The sequence below is a fragment of the Ambystoma mexicanum genome, chromosome 11 (assembly GCF_040938575.1).
Source record: "Ambystoma mexicanum isolate Mex_15411 chromosome 11, UKY_AmexF1_1, whole genome shotgun sequence".
NCBI lineage: Eukaryota > Metazoa > Chordata > Amphibia > Caudata > Ambystomatidae > Ambystoma > Ambystoma mexicanum.
The window spans coordinates 485,798,782-485,818,581 of record NC_090934.1 but is presented as its reverse complement, the minus strand read 5'-3'; the positions used below and the strand labels follow the sequence as shown (position 1 = coordinate 485,818,581).

The 19,800-nt window shown below is 47.6% G+C and overlaps 1 protein-coding gene across 1 annotated transcript in view; it reads left to right on the top strand.

Moving 5' to 3' along the window:
• API5 (apoptosis inhibitor 5) overlaps positions 1-19,066 on the top strand; it is a 236,957-nt gene extending 217,891 nt beyond the window's left edge. Inside the window, exons 11-14 of the mRNA XM_069623333.1 lie at positions 4,186-4,242; positions 11,112-11,188; positions 16,789-16,925; positions 18,623-19,066. Of these exons, the coding sequence (XP_069479434.1) occupies positions 4,186-4,242; positions 11,112-11,188; positions 16,789-16,925; positions 18,623-18,702 (351 nt within the window). The 3' untranslated portion in view covers positions 18,703-19,066. The remainder of the gene's footprint in view (positions 1-4,185; positions 4,243-11,111; positions 11,189-16,788; positions 16,926-18,622) is intronic.
• Positions 19,067-19,800: the final 734 nt, after the last annotated feature.

The window sequence follows — 19,800 nt, the reverse complement described above, 5'->3', positions numbered from 1 at the left end:
GCCCATTCGGACCTCCGGAGGAAAGTCTCAAGGTGCCTCCAAAGGATTTGGCGGCAGTTCCTTGTACCGCCAGGCAGCCCGCTCCTCATCGCAGGAAGCCTACAGAGGCTGCAACAAGACCGGAGGACATTGTTGCCAAGGAGGCAAGGCCTCGGCGAAACAAGATTGAACCGGCCGTGACGTCGGGCCCCCACCAGAGCACCCCGGGCGGGAGGCCGGCTAGCAAATTTCATCCGCGTGTGGGAGTCCATCTCCACCGACCGTTTGGTGCTAGATACCCTGGCCCACGGGCACACCCTTGAGTTCCAAAGAATGTGTCCCCGTTTATCACCTGTGGCCAGGAGGAAAACCATGTGCCACAGCTGCTTCTGGAGGTACGAGCAATGCTAAAAAAGGGCGCGATAGAACTCGTCCCGAAGAGGCTCCGGAGTATACTCGCGGTACTAGAAGTTCCGGATGGTCACCCTTCAGCACATGCTGGGACACCTGGCAGAGGGCTACTTCTGTCGTTGCTGGACTTGGATGCCTACTTCCACATTCCCATACACAAGGGGCATCAAAAGTTCCTACGATTCGTGTCCCAAGGGCAGCACTACAAGTTCAAAGCCCTGCCCTTTGGGTTGAAGTCAGCGCCAATGGTCTTCACGTGCCTGGCATCAGTGTTGGCGCGGGTGCGCCTGCAGGGGATCCACGTTTACCCCTACCTGGACTATTGGCTTATCCAAGCAAAGTCAAGAGAACTGGACGTCTATCACACAGCGAAGACCGTCCGCTTGCTCACGGATCTGGGAATCTCGGTCAACTACGCAAAGTCCCACTTGGTACCGTCGCAGCGACGTCCTGTTCCTGGGAGCCAGTCTCGACACAGTGGCACGGTTGGCTTCACCGTCTGAGGAGAGGACGAAGGCCATCCTGGGCAAGGTAGAACGGCTGTTGACCATGGAGGTGGCCAGGGTGAGGTCCATCAAGTACATACTCGGCATGATCTCATCATGCATCTACCTCGTACGTCTGTGCAGGTTGCGGATGCGGCCACTGCAGGAATTCCTCGATGTCTTTTGGATGCAAACGGCAGGCCGCTTCGACGACCAGATCTCCCTCAAGACTTTCCGTCAAGCTATCCAGTGTTGGGGCACCCGCGCGTATCTCTTGGCAGGCATGGACTTCCAGACCCCAGCGCATCAAAAAACGGTGATGGCGGATGCCTCCCTGGCGGGATGGGGAGCGCACACCGGAGATCTCCACGCAAGAGGCCTTTGGCTCTCGGAGGAGAGGTCCCTGCACATCAACATCCTGGAGCTCCGGGCCATTTTCTGGGCCCTCGGGTCTTTCCTTCTGTCCCTCAATGGCAAAGTGGTAAGGGTCTTCAATAACACCACCACAATGTTCTACACCCAGAAGCAGGGGGGCTCCAGATCCCCAGCCCTATCGAAGGAAGCGCAGGATCTGTGGCACTGGGCCATTGCCCAGGGGATGTTCCTGGTACCCTTCCATCTGGCGGGAATAAAGAACACCATTACTGACTAACTCAGCAGGGAACTGCGCTCTTGCCACGAGTGGCAGCTTCGGCAGGACCAGGTGGATCTCCTATTCCAACAATGGGACAAGCCCCAGATCGATCTATTCGTTACGAACACCAAGTGCCGGAGGCTCGCCGGCAGGTTTCCCAAGCCAGGGAGCATGGGCGATGCATTCATTCCCCTGGGACGGCCTGTTCCTGTATGCGCTGCCATTGCTGCTGCGACTCATCCGTCAACTCAGACGGTCCCGGTGCAGGATGATCCTCGTCGCACTGGCATGGCCGAGGCAGATTTGGTTCCCGGACCTTCTGGACATGTCGGCGTCTTTCAATGCCCCCCTGGTCAAACTGTCGACAGACGCTGATCTTCTCGCCAGGGAGGGAGGCGCGCCATCCTACATCACGAACCAGGATCGCTGAACCTGCAGACCTGGCTCTTGCAGCACTAGAGTTCGGAGGGTACGATATCCTGGCGGACTGCAACGAGGTGCTTGCAAAGGCCGTGGTGTCCGTGACTCTTAAGTGCTATGGACATAAATGGAAGAGGTTTTCTGGTGCAGTGCACAGATCAATCCTCTGCGGATCACAGCCCCTCAAGTGCTGCTGTAATTGTCGCTGGCCAAGGCGGGGCTGGCTCATGGCTCCATCAAAATCCATCTGGCAGCGATCTCTTCCGCTATACCAGAACTCCGGGGCGGTTGTCACTGGTCTCATTGCCAGGTGAAGGAGTTCATGAAAGGACTGTTCCGCTTGTTCCCTCCGTTGAAGGCTCTGGCCCCAGCGTGGGAACTCAACATGGTGCTGACCAGGTTCATGGGTCCACCATTCGAGCCGCTGCGTTCGGCACCATTGAAGGTCCTATCGTGGAAGACAGTGTTTCTTGTGGCCATCACCTCCGCACGACTAGTGGGAGAGATCCAGGCCCTCTCCTGTAAACCTCCTTATCTGACATTCCACGAGATGAGGGTATTCCTGAGGACACATCCCTCCTTCATGCCCAAGGTGCCGTCGGACTCCCATCTCCACAAGCCCTTGGTGTTAACTGTTTTCTTCCCGTCGCCGGCTGAGAGGACTTTGCACTCACTGGATGTGGCTAGAGAGATGAAGTTCTACGTGGACCGCACAGTGTGTTTTCAGTAGACATCACAGCGGTTTGTGAACTTTGGCCCTGTGAACCAAGGGAAGGCCCTCTCGAAGGCTTACATTTCCAGATGGCTCTCCGGCTGCATCATGCACTGGTCACCGGTTGGCAAACCGATGGTTGTCTGGCTGTCCGAGTCCATTCGAACAGAGCGATCGCTGCTACTGTGGCGTTACTGTCCGGTGTGCCCCTGCTGGACATCGGCAGGGCTGCTACGTGGGGGGTCGACACACACCACAAGATTCTACTGCGTCCACCGGGATTCCAGGGAGGAGTCCAGAGTCGGCCAGGCAGTGCTGCGCAACCTGTTCGCTTGAAGGAGAGCCTGGTGAGGAGTTAAGAGATGCTTAATGTTGAGTTGTTGAAATGCTTAATGTTGAGCCTTGCCACCTCCCGTGGTTGTGTATGTGTACTGCTATGTATTATTGTATTCATGAGCATTTGAATCCATGCCAGACCCCATACTTACTGTAACTGTTCTCCAGCATGGGTCTGGTATGGATTCACATGCGAACCCTCGCTCCAACCCCTCTGCGGCTCTTCTCTTGGTCCTACTGCCACTTTACGTGCTACCAAATCTGAAGATGGCTGAGGAGGGGCTTAGGTAGAGGGCAGTCATTGGCTCGGGGCAGTATGACCCAGAGACCAGTGATTGGTTATTAGTAGAAAGACAGTTCAGAAAGTAAACTGTAACTGATTTTTTTTTTTTCTTTACCGAGGATTCCCAGCCTGGCGGGGAATATTCATGCGCATGTGAATCCATGCCAGACCCATGCTGGAGAAAGTTATAGGTAAACAAACTTGTTCCTTCTCTTCTAGGCTTATGCCTTTGCATTTACTAAAATTATATTGGTAGCATTTCTTCCTTTCCTTTACTGTTCGCCTCACTGCACAACTGCTCTTCATTTGACAGCTCCTAACAAACACCCACAGCCTTGACGACTGGTCCATCGACGACAGACACAGCCTTACAGGCCTCTTCGGGATTTGGCCCATTGCAGTGGGGTTCACTCTTAAAATTACAGTTACCAACCAACTCTTTACAAATAACTTTTGAACACTTATTTTCTTTTCTAGGCAGAAGTACCAATCCCTTTAAAGTATTTCCCTTATTCTTGGAGCATGAGTATTCTCAGTGGCAGAAGGAGGGTGACTAGGACTAGTGACCAACAGGCAATGTCAGAATAGGTTCTTTAGTAGCAAAAGTCAGAGTTCCTTAGGAAAACAAAGGAGGTATTTCAAGGCGCTCAAGGAGGAGGAGCAAGGGGAAAGTCATTCAGACCCCCTGAATTTCTAAATGATGCAAGTCTACAATAGGCAGAGTAAGTGCATGGCACAAGTGCAATTGAAAGGTGGGTTAACTAACACCAAGAGTTAAGTCTTGTGTAGTCCCACACCAGTTGGACTGCATCAAATCTTACCTAACAATGTGGATGAAATTTAAGCCCATGAATGAATATAGATGTGTCATTGTTCACTTTGATGAAATGGTTGCAGCTAATTTTCAAAATGTTTTTCCTCGTAGAACAAAATCAAAGTTGTCGCCTTGAAGATCACGAATAACATCAATGTCCTTATTAAGGTCTGATTTTTGTATTTGTTGTATGCACTGTGACTGCTCTTTGAACAAGTAAAACGTATGTATGTTTGTATGGGACTTTCAAACCTAGCTAAGAAGCAAGAGCACTGCATAGGATGAATTTGGCCATTTCTGGGGCGTAATCCTGATATTTGATGTGTCCGCTAGGATGAGGGGAATCGGCTGTGATGTGTTGAACTTCATTGTGTCAATGTTGCATATTTGAGGTAAGAATATTGAGGCAGTAGAATATTTTAATGTCATATTTTAGATGTGCCAAATAGTGGAGCTTTTTGGTCAAGCCAAGGTACATTTTAAATGCAGTACACTAGCTATGGTTGCGTCTTTAGAAGGGATATTTAAGTAGCCCTGATTTCCCATTAGCATTTAGGTTGATGGTAATTTTGATTCTGATGCTTGTTAATCTGCTTAGAATCGCATGCTGTGCATATGGTCTGACATCCAGTGGTAACCGGAGTATTGCATCTCATCTTTCGGGGACCGAAAGGGGACGTCTGCATAGGAGTGTCTGGAACACTATCCCTAACGTGACGTGTAGTGTACCCAAAATCCCTCACGCGCCGAGGTCCCTCAGATTGTTTTTTTCCGCCCAGATAACTGGTTGCCCTATAGCAGAGCTCTCTAGAGACATTGTTTATCTTTACCGAATTGTCGATTATTCCCCGTTAAGTCACTTCGATCAAAAGAACATCTTCGACGAAGACTACGGGGGATTCGTCTACGGCTGTGGATTTTGGTGCCTAAAATCCGGCGGCCGGATCTTCCACGTGGTCGGGCCCTCTGGCCAACCTATACAGTAGGGAGAGTGGGGTCGGGGTGGCCATATTGTCGGTATGCCTTTCCTCCTTTCCCCTCTTTCCCCCCTTGGTCTGGTCATCCTTCCCTTTAGCTATGGAAAGGACTCCTTTTAGATTCTGCCCCAAGTGTAGGGTTCGATATCCTTGGAAGGACGAACACAGGACATGTAACGCCTGTCTCCCCCTAGAGCATGACTAGAAACGGTGTGCGGCCTGCAAACTCCTTCGGCCTTAGACCCTTAAGTAGCGCTTTGTAAAGCGGTGGGCCGCGTATGGTATGTCGCGGGTGGAACCCCCTTACCCCACCGCCACACCCGCTGAGAGTGACGGGGGTACTTTGGATGACCAAACATCCGTCTAGGTCTGCCACGCCTGTCCCCGACCCTTTAAGGCCTGACTCTGGTCTCGCTACAGGGACAACACCCAGCGACAGGGGTGTACAAGCGCATCACACTAAGCAAACAACCCCTACGCTGTTTCCGACGTCTTTGTCGAAAAAGGTGAAAGCGCCAACAGGGCCGCCAAAATCTTTGCCTGTTTCTTCGGATCGTTCAGATCCAAAGCCTTCCCCGCATCCGCAGCAGCATCTTGCGACAGGGCAATCAAAATCAAGTAAGGGCGCTACTCCAAAAACTGCACACGTCGAATCGCGGAAACCCGGCGCTTCAACGGTCCCAAAGGCCACGGTAGGCCCGAAAACTACAGCTAGGCCTCCACCCGGAAAACCAACCGCTAGGCCCTCTAGCGCCACAGAAGGTAGTACACCTACCGATAAACCATCGGAGCCACTGTCTCACGCCGATTCAGCGACTATCGAAAGAATTATGGCGGCGGTGGATCTTACCCCGGTTCCGCCTAAAGTTATGGGACAAGCCGTGGAAAAATTTTCAGATGCAGATTGGGATCCCGATTCTTACGATGCTTACGAAGATAGTCAAGAGCCTCTTTCCGACACCCTAAGACTCTTCTCGAATCCGTAGGGCGGAAAACGCCGTTCTTCCACCTGTAGGGCTGCTTGGGTCCACTAAATGGACTACAGAAAAGTTCGAAGGGTGTATGGATCGACTGGAGAAGATTATCAGTTTTTCAGATCATACTCCCCCGAAAAGGCTTGGGTAGACCCTAGCCTCCAAATTCAAGATCAGTCTTCTGCCTTTCAGCAGGAAGACGTTGTCCACATGGACACACATAGGAACATTTTATAATGAAAAGGAAGAGGCTTCATTTCTACAAAGTTATAAGGAAGAACACGATACTACGGACAAGAGGGATGAAACCCAGCAGGAAGGTCAGGACCCATGGACCAAGCAAGATCAAGGCATTGATGTTTTGTGAATGGATTCTCCTCAGTCCACCCCGGCTCGCCAGGCCTCTCCTGTAGATGACCAAATGGCATTCACTCCATGTGGAAAAAAGCAGTTGAATACTTAAAAATGTCCACTCAAGACGCTGTGCCTGAGCAGGATTTTGTAGAGGATATCCTTAAGGAGAAACCTCCATCTAGCCAGGCCACCCCCTCCTTAATTCAATTAAGAGAAGGGTGGCCCCCTCATTGGTATCACCAGCTCAAACTCGGGCATTGACCCAAGAGTCAAAATTATTTTGCCCTTCCCCTTCTGACCCTCTATACATTAGAGGGCACGCCGTCCCAGATTCAGTGGTAGTGACTACCACTCGGAAAAGGGCAGGGGTATCCCTTGCCATGGGGGAATCCCCACCGGACAAGGAATCCAAGCGACTGTATGCCCTTGGAAAACATCAGGTCAGCGGCCGCATACACTACGCGGATTGCTAATAATACAACACTATTGGCAAGCTATGCTGATGCCCAATGGAACTTGCTCCAGGAAGGCCTCCAAGAGGTTCCTGAACCCGCCAAATCGAAGCTTCTCTCCATTGTAATAGAGGGAAGAGAAGTTAACCAGCATGTGATCAAAAACACCCTGGACACTCTGGAAACTGCAGGCAGGTCTTTGGCCCAAGGGACCCTACTGAAAAACGCTTGGCTGCGTACCTCTGGTTTTAAACCGGAAACTCAAGCCTCCCTCATCAATAAGCCCATTGAGGAATCTAACCTCTTCGGGAAAGCGGTGGATGAGGCTTTGGAAACAGCCAAGAAGGAGCATGAGACTCTGAAGTCTCTGCAACAGATCACACAGAAACCTTCCACCCAGAGGGGTAATAACTCTGTCCTTTCGAGGGCAAGCCTGTGCTGGTCAAAACAACTACGGCACAGGGAACTTCAACTCAGAGCAAACTTCTGGAAACGCCGCATACTACCCGTCAAGGAGTCAGAAACGCGGCAGAGGCCCTAATCCCAGAGGAGCCACAGCCCCTGGTCAGAAATGACCACCAAATCCAGGTCCCCTCCCATGTCACCCCGGTCAGGGGGTGATTTAACATCTTTCCACATGGCATGGGAGGGGATAACTTCAGACCAGTAGGTCATAAAGATGGTCGCCCACGGTTACTGTGAAATTCACCCGACCTCCACAATTCAGACCGCCCCGCTCACGGTGCCTTTCACCGGACCATCTGGAGATGCTGAATCAAGAGGTGGAAGCACTGCTGGGAAAGGACGCCATAGAAGCCGTCCCTATTCTTCAGGTAAACAAGGGTATTTATTCAGTGTACTTCCTTGTACCCAAAAAGGATCTCGCCTTGCGCCCTGTTCTAGACCTGCGCACAAATTTATAAAACTCCAGAAGTTTTGCATGGTAACACTGCAAAAGGTGATCCCATTGCTGAAACAAGCACTATATACCTTAAGGAAATATCTAGGGTTCATGATCCAGGACAGACATTACCAATTCAAGGTACTCCCCTTCGGCATCGCTTCGGCGCCAAGGGTGTTTACCAAAGTCCTGCTAGTGGCGGCAGCACACCTGCGCAGACTAAGTCCCAGTTTACCCTTACCTCGACGACTGGCTCATCACGGGGAGGACTCGTACGACGCATGTTTTTCGAACACCCAAAAAACAGTAGATCTCCTCTTCAGTCTGGGTTTCTTAATCAACGAAAAGAAATCCAGTTTAGTCCCCAGTCAAAACAATTTCTGGGAGCTCTAATTCGGACAAAGGACTGTCTTGTCTTCCCCTCCGAGAGGGTTCAGAACATGCCGTTTCAAATCCCTCAATATGGAGCCAATCGGGAGGTGACGGTGCGCAAGGCCATGCGTTTGCTAGGAATGATGGCGTCATGCATATACTTGGTTCCCCGCACGCGGCCGCACATGCGTCCCATGCAAGAGTGGCTCAACAGCCAGTGGTGTCAGGCCAGTGGACAATGGGAAGATCTAGTAGTCTCGCCAGCCCTCGTTCTCTCGCTGCAGTGGTGGTCAAGAGAAAACCTCTTGAAGGGGGATGACCTTCACCACCCCTGCAGAGGAAGCCACTCTCACTACAGACACATCTCTCACCGGGTGGGGAACTCATCTGCTTCAGCAGACGGCGCACGGAGTTTGGTCCCCTCTAGTAGCGTCCAACCATGTAAACCTACTGCAGCTATTAGCAGTGTTCAAGGCTTTCAAAGCCTTTCAGGTGCAACTGAAAGGGAAGACGGTGCTGATTCTAACGGACAGAACTACAGCTGTGTAGTACCTGAACAAACAGAGGGGCCCTCACTCTCCAGGGCTATCCAAGCTGTCCCAAAACATTTGGCTATGGGCTCTCAAACACAAGATGTTTTTGTTGTCCCAACATGTTCAAGGGGAACTCCATCTTCTGGCAGGCGTACTGAGCAGAGATTTTCCTCTGCCCGAAGAATACGAATGGCGGCTACACGAAGACATTGTGTCCAACGTCTTCGCAGAATGGGGCTTCCCAGAGATCGAAATGTTCGCAACTCAGGAGAATGCCCAATGCCAAGACTACGCCTCCAGATAACCCCAGAACCGATCCAAGGGCAACTGTTGCTGGATAGCATGGTCAGGGAAAATTGTTTACGCCCCCGACTCCCATGCTCAACAAGATAGTGCACAAGATGCACCAGGAATCAGTTACCATCATATGTGGGCCCGCCAACCCTGGTTCGCTCACTTGATGGAAATGTCCCTCTCACCACCAGTGAAACTACCCTGCCCATACAATATGTCTCAGGACACGAGGGGGGGGGGGGGGGGGCAGACCCTACACCCAACACCCATGCCCACAAACTCTGAACTTAGCAGCATGACTCCTGAGGTCATAGAGTTTGGACACCTACAACTCCCTCAGACGTGCATGGATATACTCTGGGAAACAAGAAAACCGAATACACGTTATTGCTATGCCAGCAAATGGAAACGTTTTGTTATCTGGTGCAATTCCAAGGGGGTCGATCCCATCGATTGCTCACCCACACACATTGTGCTGTACCTAACCCATATATTGGACACTGGGTTAGTCTTCAATGGTTCATCTGGCTGCTCTGTCAGCCTACACCACGTCACAACAAAGTGTCATGGTGGACAATACCGGTGATTAAAGCCTTTATGGAAGGGGTTAAGAGGATTAATCCTCCCATTTCTCACCTGGCCCCTGGATGGGATCTAAATGTGGTTTTAACCAGGCTCATGGGAGCTCCCTTTGAGCCTATGCATAACGCAAGTCTGAAAGACCTGACTTATAAAACAGCCTTCCTAGTGGCTATCACTTCTATCAGAAGGGTTAGCGAACTAGAAGCACTTTCTGTTCTAGACCCCTTTGTTACAGTCCACAAAGATAAGGTAGTTCTGCGCACACATCAGATTTGTGCCTAAATTCATATCAAAGTTCCATGTGAACCAATAAATCGAACTGCCCACTTTCTTCCAGAACCCTACTAGCATGGCCGAAAGGAGCCTGCACACACTAGATGTGCGCAGGGCAGTCATGTTCTACCTGGAAAGAACTAAACCACTGAGGAAAACAAAACAATTTTTTGTTTCAGTGGCAGCTGGTAGAGAAAGGGATCCTGTCTCTAAATCAGCTATTTCAAGGTGGATTGTCAAATGCATCACATTGTTACACTCTTGCTAAGAGAGAACTGCCCTTCAAGCCTAGAGCACATTCTACTTGAGGCACTGGGGCATCCATAGCATTAATTGCAAATGTTCCCCTTGAGTCCATTTGCAACGCTGCAACCTGGAGTTCTGTACACACCTTTACAAAACACTATTGTCTAGACCCACATTCTAGGTCTGATTCTCAGGTGGGACAAGCAGACTAAGACCCCTTTTCTCTACTGTTCCTTCTCACAACCCACCTCCAACTCTGTGTACTGCTCTCTAGTTCATGCACAGCATGTGATTCTAAGCAGATTAACAATCATCAGAAGACATTCATTACTTACAATCATCAGAAATGATATTACGGTATCTGCTTAGATTCACATGCTACCTCCCCGCTCGGGCTGGAAGGAACAGGAGGTGGAAGGAAGGAGTCTTACTACTTTCTCTCTTCATGTACTCGCTCACTATAGCGTTGGGCGCCCTCATGGCAGAAAAAATGCAATCGGAGGGACCTTGGCGCGTGAGGGATTTTGGGTACACGACACGTCACAATAGGGATAGTGTTACAGACACGCCTATGCAAACATCCCCTTTCGGTCCCCGAAAGACAAGATGCAATAATCTGCGGTTACCACTGGATGTCGGAACCATATGCACATTATGTGAATCTAAGCAGATACAATCATCAGAAATGCTATTACGGTATGCATGTCATATCATTTTGGGTGTGTTTGGGACCCACAGACTGCATTCATCAAAATATTTCAGTATCTTGGTGAAGCCTTTCCTCATAACCAGTAGGAACCTCCTGCAGTCTTGTTCCCAAGCAATTGAAAATACTGTTGCAGTGTGACAGAATACGGACCCTGCTGTATGGCATAGACTAGCTAACCACCATAACTGGAAAGCCTTCTTACCAAGTCATCTGAAACACTGCACATCCCATAACCATGATTGATTGATCTGTGCTGTAAATGTATGAAGTAAATTCACGAATTGTAATGTGAATGACTTGGAGGGTTAAAGTTCTAGTTTTGCCGCTACCTAAGTTCTCCTTTCATATTGTAATGCTTTTGTTGTCTTAGGATTTGTTTCACATTCCTCCTTCCTACAAAAGCACTGTAACACTGTCGTGGAAACCTGTGCAAAAGGCAGACCCCGGGTAAGCGATATTTTTTTGAATTGACCACAATGTTCAGATTTAGTTGGCAGCTTTTTTTCCCTACAGTAACTGAGGGGTATTGCTAGGACAGTTGTTCTAAAGTCCACCTAGGGGCTTTATAACACAATACATTGGGCAATCTAGAAGGCCGTACCAAATGAGAAAATGGCAGCAATGACAGAGCAGCCAGGCTCATTTTAGGAGGGTGAGAGGGCTGTAGGTAGTTACAAAGAAATTGTAGCATACATATGGTCCAAAGAAACACTGATGCACTGTATTGTAACAATTGTTTATTTTATATATACACAGGCAAAGACAATTCTTTAGGAAGGCAAGTACTATTATCATTCATGAGCACAATTATAAAAACCAACACAATACTTGAGGTGTGCAAACCCAAAGTATAAATCTTATTTAAACTAGTAGTTTGCAGTTCACTGTGAGTAATACCTAGTGATGCACATTTAGAATGGTAGGATGTTCTTTATGGGCAGTAAAACCACATTAGTCGACTTTGAGAATGACTATGTAATTCAAGGTAAGCAGACTGTTGGGGAGAATTCTCAGAAATGTATTAATTCCCTTCTACCTTGGAGACCCTCCGCTCTTTTTGCTGGACTTTAAGACTTGTAATTTTTAACCTGGAGAGACACCTTTTCCCACTTTCTCCTGCATTTTTATTTGATTTGAACAGTGTTTTTTTGGTTTTGGAGTCCGACAAACTCCACAGGCATCTTTTTACATTGTGACCCTCAGTGCAGCGTCACAGAGAAATCCTTTGGATTTCTACTAAGGTTTAAATACATTCTCTTGGATAACTACTCTTTCCAAAAGTAGCAAAGTGAAATTGACTTTACTTCTTACAATAGGGTGCTAGAGGGCATGTAACATCTCTGTGTTACCCTTTGTACAATCAGTGGCTCGTGGCCGTGGTTTACTTTTCCTACCATTCTGCGTTTTAACCGCGGTCTGCGTTCGCAGCTGTAGTATAGCACCCATGGGTGCCCATTTTGTCAAAATGGCCCTGGTTGTCTTTTTTTTGCCATTTCTTGTTGGTGAGGTTCTTGAAATTTACTCTGCGCGCCAAGCCAGGTTTGGTCCCTTTGTTCGGTGATTGGCCAGCTGGCTGTCCTTGAAGGGAAGCCCCCCTGCTGTGTAAGTGGCAGCTAGGCTCTGAATGAATGGGAAGGACTTGCATAAAAGGCAAGGTCTTTTGCAAGGAAGTCCGTCTACCACTGGACGAAGGAAAAAGAAGAAACTTGGAAGATACGCCTGCTGCAACTCCTGGACTGTTGGTTTGCACAGTGAAGCCGTGCTACTGTGCTGAAGCTCCAAATTCACCTCGACTAGAGAAGCCCTGCAAGGACGACTTCTCCCCTTGAGTTGGTGGGACCAATCAACTCCAAAGTAAGCCTGTCTGGACATTCTCAAAGCTGGTTGCATTTCCACTGCTGCTGGAACTGAAGAGCCAGGGAGAGGAACATCAGATTGTGTGTGTGTTGCTTTTAAGTTGGCCAAGAGCACCAGGAACATCCTCTGGACTCCCAGTAAGCAGGACTGACCGAGCCTGAGCCACCTCCACAGAATGCTGAACCCCAGATGCAAGGAAAGCCCATCTCGACAGCCAAGAGTCCGCGGTAGTGCTATTTGCTGAGACGCGAGGAGCTGAAACTGCAAAGTGCTGCTGAATAGAAGGTTGTCCTTTTCTTTCGCCGTCCATCCCGTTGTGTTGCAGGAGTCCCCAGAAGTCCTCCCTCCTGTCCCCACGACTGAGGCCCAGGAACAACAGAATCTGCAGAGACACACAGGAATAGAAGTCACCTGGAACAATTTCTTCTAAACAAAGGTACTGTACAGTCTAAGAACTTCTCTTGTTGTGGTATCCTTACTTGATCTCAGTTGAGACTTGTTTTGGGTGCGTCTGTAGGGTTGCTAACGGCTATACCTCACATGCCTAATCAGCTTGTGGCCCTACTTTGATTTCTTCTTTTCTACAAAAGACTTCTAAAACATTGTGCAAGACTTTTACCTACCTGTAAGTGCTTCAGCTCACATAGATTTTTGTCCAATTGATGTTGGCCTGTTTTGGCTCCCTGAATGACTCTTCTTCCCTCTGACTTGGTGTTTGGTCTTACTTAACTTACTTTGCATTGGGGGTTACCAAAAGTAATTTCCTGCTTCAGGATGTGTGATCTCTTGTTGTGTTCCAATAGCCCTTTTCTTTGACCTACTCTGAAGTAGTGCCCTAAATGCAACAGTGATAAATTAATTTCCAGTGTCCTAGCTATTTAAGTCACCTGAGGGTGTAGGAAGTCTGTGTGCCATCCCAAATGGGTACTCGCTGATTTAGAGAAGCTAAATGTTTATTTTCAAGTGCATTTCTGTTCATATTATATGTCCCCTTCTGAAGAAGGGTTACTCCAACTCAACTGTCAAATAAATAATTGTTTAATCAAGAAACCTTGTGTATACGAGTCGATTTGAATACTTGTCACTGTGAATCTGTGACTCCCCTACTGCTCACATTGGCCCCTCTTGATATAAGCATGGCTGCTCATCACGCTACCAACCTGTGTAGTACAGACTTGCACCAATTGTTGGGTTCCTATTGCCAGGAGGTCGGGGTTGTTGTAGTGCACCCAAATGGTAGTGCATACAATCTTGCCTAACACTTAAATGTTTTCTTTCTAGGTCTAACCCCTTCCCCATCTTATGTGGAGTGCTGCAGGGGTTAGTTAGTAGCCCCTTTTCCTACTTAATCATGTAACATTTTATGTTACCCTCACTACTTTAAATGGCTGGTGGCAGTGGTTTAATTTTCCTTTCCTACCATTGTGCTTTTCTACCGCAGACTGAATCCTCAACTGCAGTATAGCACCCATGGGTGACCATTGTGTCAAAATGGCCCTGGTTGTCTTTTTCTTGCCATTTCCTGTTTTTAAGGTCTTTATGGGTTTCACTCTGCGCGTCAAACCAGGTATAACACCTTTGTTCGTTTTGCCTTTTGCTGGCTTCAGTACTGAAACCCGCCTCTGGCTCCAGTTAGTCTGGCAGGGCAGGAAGTGAGGGAGGTGCCCGAAACCTCCCTGTCCTTAGTCTCCAGGGAAAACTGAATGCACCCAGTCCTGATTGGCTGGCTGCCCTTGCACTCTGCTGTGAGTGACAACTAGGCTGTGCCTGAATGGGAGAAACCTGCATAAAAGGCGAGGCTTCTTTGAAAACAGTCGACCACTGGGAAGAATACCCTGACCAAGAAACCGTGAACGAAGCTTGCTGCATCCTCCTGGACTGTTGAACTGCCCGGAGAAGCCCTGCTGAAACTCCTTTTTCTGCTTGACAAGAGAAGCTCTGGAAAGGATGACTTAGTCTCTGGGTTAGTTGGTCCCACCAACCCAAAGGAAGAACTTTTGCTGGAAGACCTTCCCCAACTGGCTGTACTCTTCTTTGCTGCTCCTGGAACAGAGTGCCAAGGGTTGAGAAATCTGTATTAGAGTGCAACATCTGTAAGCCGGCCAAAAGTTGCAGGTGTCTCCGGAGGACCCTCCCGAAGCAGGACGACCCAAGCTCGAGTCACCTCACCAGAGTGCTGGACTCAGTGAAGGAAGTCAACCAGTGTCCAGGATCCACGGTGGTGCTTTTTACTAAGTGCTGAAACCGTGAAGTGCAGTTGATCCAAAGAACGCCCATAGCTGCCGCCGACCTTTGAATTGCTGTGCAGTAGTCATCCAGACGTCCTCCCTCTTGTCCCCACGACTGCGGCCCAGGAACACAGGATCTGCAACGAAGCCAGAAGATGGCTGGATCCTCTTCTAATCTAACGTTCAGTTCTGTCTAAGGTGTGCAACTCTGTAGCTTGCTTTTTCTCATTTGAGACTTGCAGTAGCTGCTTTTCTAGAGTTATTTCAGCTCTAACTTTCACACGTGTAACAGCTCGCGGCCCAACAGTGATTTTTCTACAACAAATGCTCTCACTTTGTGCAATAGTTTTTGCTATTTTAGAACTGCTTCGGCTCCATAGACTTTGCTCCATTTGACTAGGGCTGTCCTGGCTCCCTGCAGACTCTTCTAGTCCATTGACTTTGATTCTTAGTAGGTGATGCATTGGTTTTTAACAAAAATTGCTGGTAAAGCTTTTTATCTAGACTTCATTGGGAAATGTAAAAAGTGCTCGCCTGCTTTGAGAAACCTGTTTAACCTCTTCCCCTTCCTTTAACCTTTCTTTGTTATAAACCTCAGATTTTTACAAAGTACAAAAGTGGTATATAAATGTCAATACTTTCCTAATTATTGAAGTCACCTCAAGCTGTTTGAAGCATCTCTAAAGATCTACTTTCTTGGATTCTGAGAAAGTATTTTGAAATGTATTTTTATTGTTGCACATTGCCTTTTATAAAGAGTGCTTATTTAAAACTGACTATAAAAAATGATTTTAACTAGAAACCTTGAGTGTACGTGTTATTTGGATACTTGTATTGGTGGATTTCAATGCTACAGCTCATTTACCCCTCTTGCGATTAGCCTGGCTGCTCAGGCACTCTACCAACTTGTGTAGTACAGGCCTATACCAAAAGGTGGGTTACCTAATACCAAGAGGACAAGGGTTGTGTAGTCTCCCAAAGGGTTACTACATCGATTCTTGCCTAACAAACTTACCTTATGTCTACCGCTGGTGACTTTTAAAACTATTCCAAGATTATTATTTTTTTTGGAACTTGGTGTGGTTTAGCCTTGCCTGCAGGACAACCCTAATTTTTTGTACCGCAAACCTTGAACCCTATTGGAGACTTTATTCTTGTTAAAAGAAATGTAGTCCTGGTACATCCCTAGACTTGACAAACGAAGTGGCTGGTGCCGTTGGTTGAGCTTAAACTAATGAGGTAACCATATCTGATGGTAGCACACCAAAGGCAATGTTATTATTCTACAGTTACTCGCCTGTAAAATGTATCGGTTTGACTTACCTGCACAGCGGATCAATATCGTTTGATTGAGCCATCGTGTGGACGTTCCCTTATTGACTATTCCCAGTGTTACACTGTAGCTTTACCAGCACTGTGCCTCCTTGGTGTTTAGCCTCAACTGCTCCACCTTGCTTACTGTTTGGAGAGTCAGCTGGACATGTTGTAAATCCTGTTGCCTAATTGGTAATGGCTCTTTATCACACCCTCAATGCAAGGTTCAGGAAAACCCTTGGAGAAGTGGAAGAGTGAATGCTGTACTACCATGGCTAGATAAACATTTGGGGAAATCTTTTCCCCAAATGTTTATCTAGCTATGGTAGTACAGGGAAACTGAATTACTCCATTTGTATGTCTGCCTTTAAGCTGGGGCTCTCTGCCTTATCCTCTCCTAGTCCTTTATAATTGGGGCATGTCCATATATGGACATTCTGAATCAACATTGGTGTCCGTTAGAGCACATTGGAATCTGAATCGATAAAGGGGGCTGCTGGGAAGTTTTGACCATCTAGTTTAGGGCCAGCGCTATATAAATAGTTAATTTTAAGTGGTTTCAATTGGTGATGCATCATAATGTCCTGGTAAGCCTGTGGATTCCCAAAAATGTATTGAATCTGACACAGGATTTGGTTTCTTTTCCAGACAAAAGCGAACCGGTGAAGGCCCAGCTTCCAGCTCGCCACCGAAGAAATTGTCGCCGTTGCCAAAGAGGGATGCCAGGCAAATTTACAATCCTCCCAGTGGAAAATACAGCGCCAGCCTAGGCACTTTTTCATACGGTGTGTGAATCTTGTATCATGGCTCTTCCTGTAACGCATATTCTTTTAAAAACTCGCACTTCATGCCAGATTACTCCCTTGACAAGCTCCCTACAAGAGCCATAATACTAGCTGCTGTTAGCCAGTTTACTGGTACTCAATTTATTGACCTCTGTAAAATGAAGGACTGAGTTGGCGCTGCTGGGATTCAAATTTGCCAAGTGCATGCCTGCGCAATGTTAGAGGATAGTGCTTACCACATGAGCTAGCCACCCAGATATGCCTCATTCATCCTAGCACTTTTTTATCACTGCCAAGCTAGTAGATCATGCCCTAACATAATGTTTTGGCACACCATTCGATCAAGTTTTAAGTGTTTAGTTCACACAGCTGTAGATTGAGATTTTCTATTGTGACAAGTACTGTCTGTGCAGCTGCATATCATAGGACTACACTGTACATTAACAGGCCACTGGGTTATGGTCTGCATTTGCAGATTGGGGTGGACACGTCCTGTATAGTAACAGCTGTGTCATGTGATCTCATTGCAACTATTAAAGGAATGGTCATAGGCACATTGTGATCTCCCACATATGCTTTCAGGTTCCAATGCCTCTGTCTACAGTTGTGGCCCCCCCTTCTGGACTGGCTCGCTCAAATACGTGCATAGGGATTGTACATGTATATATAAGTATTGACCTCCATCCCCACACGCTTCTGCCTACATGGCCCGTCATGCTCGCTTGTATGTTTATCTATGTTTGTAACGTCATACAATGTTTAAGGATGTATTGTGACTAACCTAGTCCTCGCCCACGCTGTTAGCATCCGAATCATGCCACTCAACCCTTGAAACGTAGTACGTTCCTAGGCACACACCACACCATTAACATTTTCTTAGCTTTCACACTGCACATTGGTGTAGTCGTGAAAGTCCACCCTGGCTTGTAACCATGCAGGCTTGGATGTTATTTCAGACCCCTTCTACAGCAAGCAACCTTACCACTAGAGGATATCGCCCTGCAACATAATGCACACATGCTTGCTCCCCCCTACCCCCCAAACACATTGTGCTTTGTAGCAGCAGAGCATGTTCTTTGTTCTCTCACCTCACTTCAGCAAGAGCAGATTTGCTCTCCTAGCGCTACCCCAATAACCAGGGGTGTTGCTAGGTCTGGGAAAGATCTGGGGCTACACGGTCGACTGTTGAGACTCGGGGCTAGCTAGTATTTTGGGGCTATAGCACCCACAGCCCCCGTCCCCCCCCCCTCCCCACCAACAGCAACGCCTCTGCCGCCAACCCATTTTACAGGACCCAAAGTACTAGAAAGACATAAGTGTATCCAGGCATGTGACTGACCGGTCTAGTAATCGACCACTGAATAGTAATAACCACTGAAGCATATCGCTCCCTTTTATGGCATTGATAGTTCTTTAAAAAATCTTACAAATCTACAGGCTTTGACCAAATGTATAAATAAAGCAGCCATCTATTTAAATCATGACGGTTAGTCTCTGCCTTGCATTCGACCGCCTTGCTCCATACTGAACGTTAAAACTTAGGTCCCTGCTACTGGAGTTTGTGATGTGCACAACATCCTTGATTCACTCTGCTACAAAGCCACACGCTATTCATGCAATGATTAATACGTTTTGGGGTGCAGGATGATTGGAATTTAAGCAAGTCTTATGCCTTGTCTTGCTGCTTTCCCTTGCAGAGCAACAAGGAGGATTCCGAGGAGGTCGAGGAAGAGGCTGGGGTGGTCGTGGCAGTCGCAGCAGGGGAAGGATCTATTGAAGTTGCACAATGCAGAGACATCCGGCCCTCTTGCTCTGCTGAAAGGACATGCCATCCACAAGTGTATTACGGTGCAGAAACGTAGGAAGCACACCTGCGAGGACTGCCTTCTGCCCCACACTTCAAACCAATGTTCTTTCTACCTTTGTATGTAAGACGTTTCTTTTCTAACGGAGTGCAGACTGTGGACTGCCCAACTACAATGTATTTTATGGAAACTGCCAGCCTCCACACCGTTCGGAGAGAGTGTTGCGTTTTCTTTCTCCATTTTTTTTAAAGTTTATTTTTGTGCGTCATTGTAAAAGGTTTAAGAACGATAGTTGTATGGTCTTTTGAAACGTTACTATTAAAATCTTAACCCCGAGGCACCATCACACATTTTAAATGAATGCAACTAGTTTAATTTGACAAGTGGCGAAGACAATGCATCGATGACTACTCAGTCGAGCGACACCAACGCGCATTCTGGTATGACTTTAAAAATGCAACCATTGTTTACATTTTGTCCCAAGTAACAGCACAGCGAAAATCCCAGCAAGTGGTGGCAAACGATGCTTAAAATGGACAGCTCCTATTAGGGAATGTACAGACAGTGGAGGGGACAATGTATGACCGAAGCTAATGGCATTTTATGCCTCGCGCTGTCTGCTTGATATTCCACCTTAATAAGAACAGCTTGGGATGTCATTGGAAGGTGGGCCGGCTTTTTTCTTTTGCAGTCCTTTTACAGGAAGCATGAAAAACTAGACCAGAGTGTTTTAAAATTGTAGGAAAAATATGGCTGCCCAATTGATTGGTTCATCTATAAAAGGTAAACTAATGAGCGCTTAAGGCGCATTGGAGGAGGTACAAATCTATTGTCTAAAGCAAGCGTTAGTAGTTTGTGCATTAAAAATGGTTTCTGGTAATATCTATGAAAGCTTCCTATATTTTGGGGATAGAGTGGTATGAAGGTCCTCAGACCGCAACATTTTGAGCACAGGTGTTCAATTTCAGTGAACATTTGTTTTACTAAATTGCAGTGTTACGTTTGTCAGCATTTGAAATGCTCTCGTGGGAGAATGTCCTTTAAAAATTAATGTTACTCTGTGGTTAATG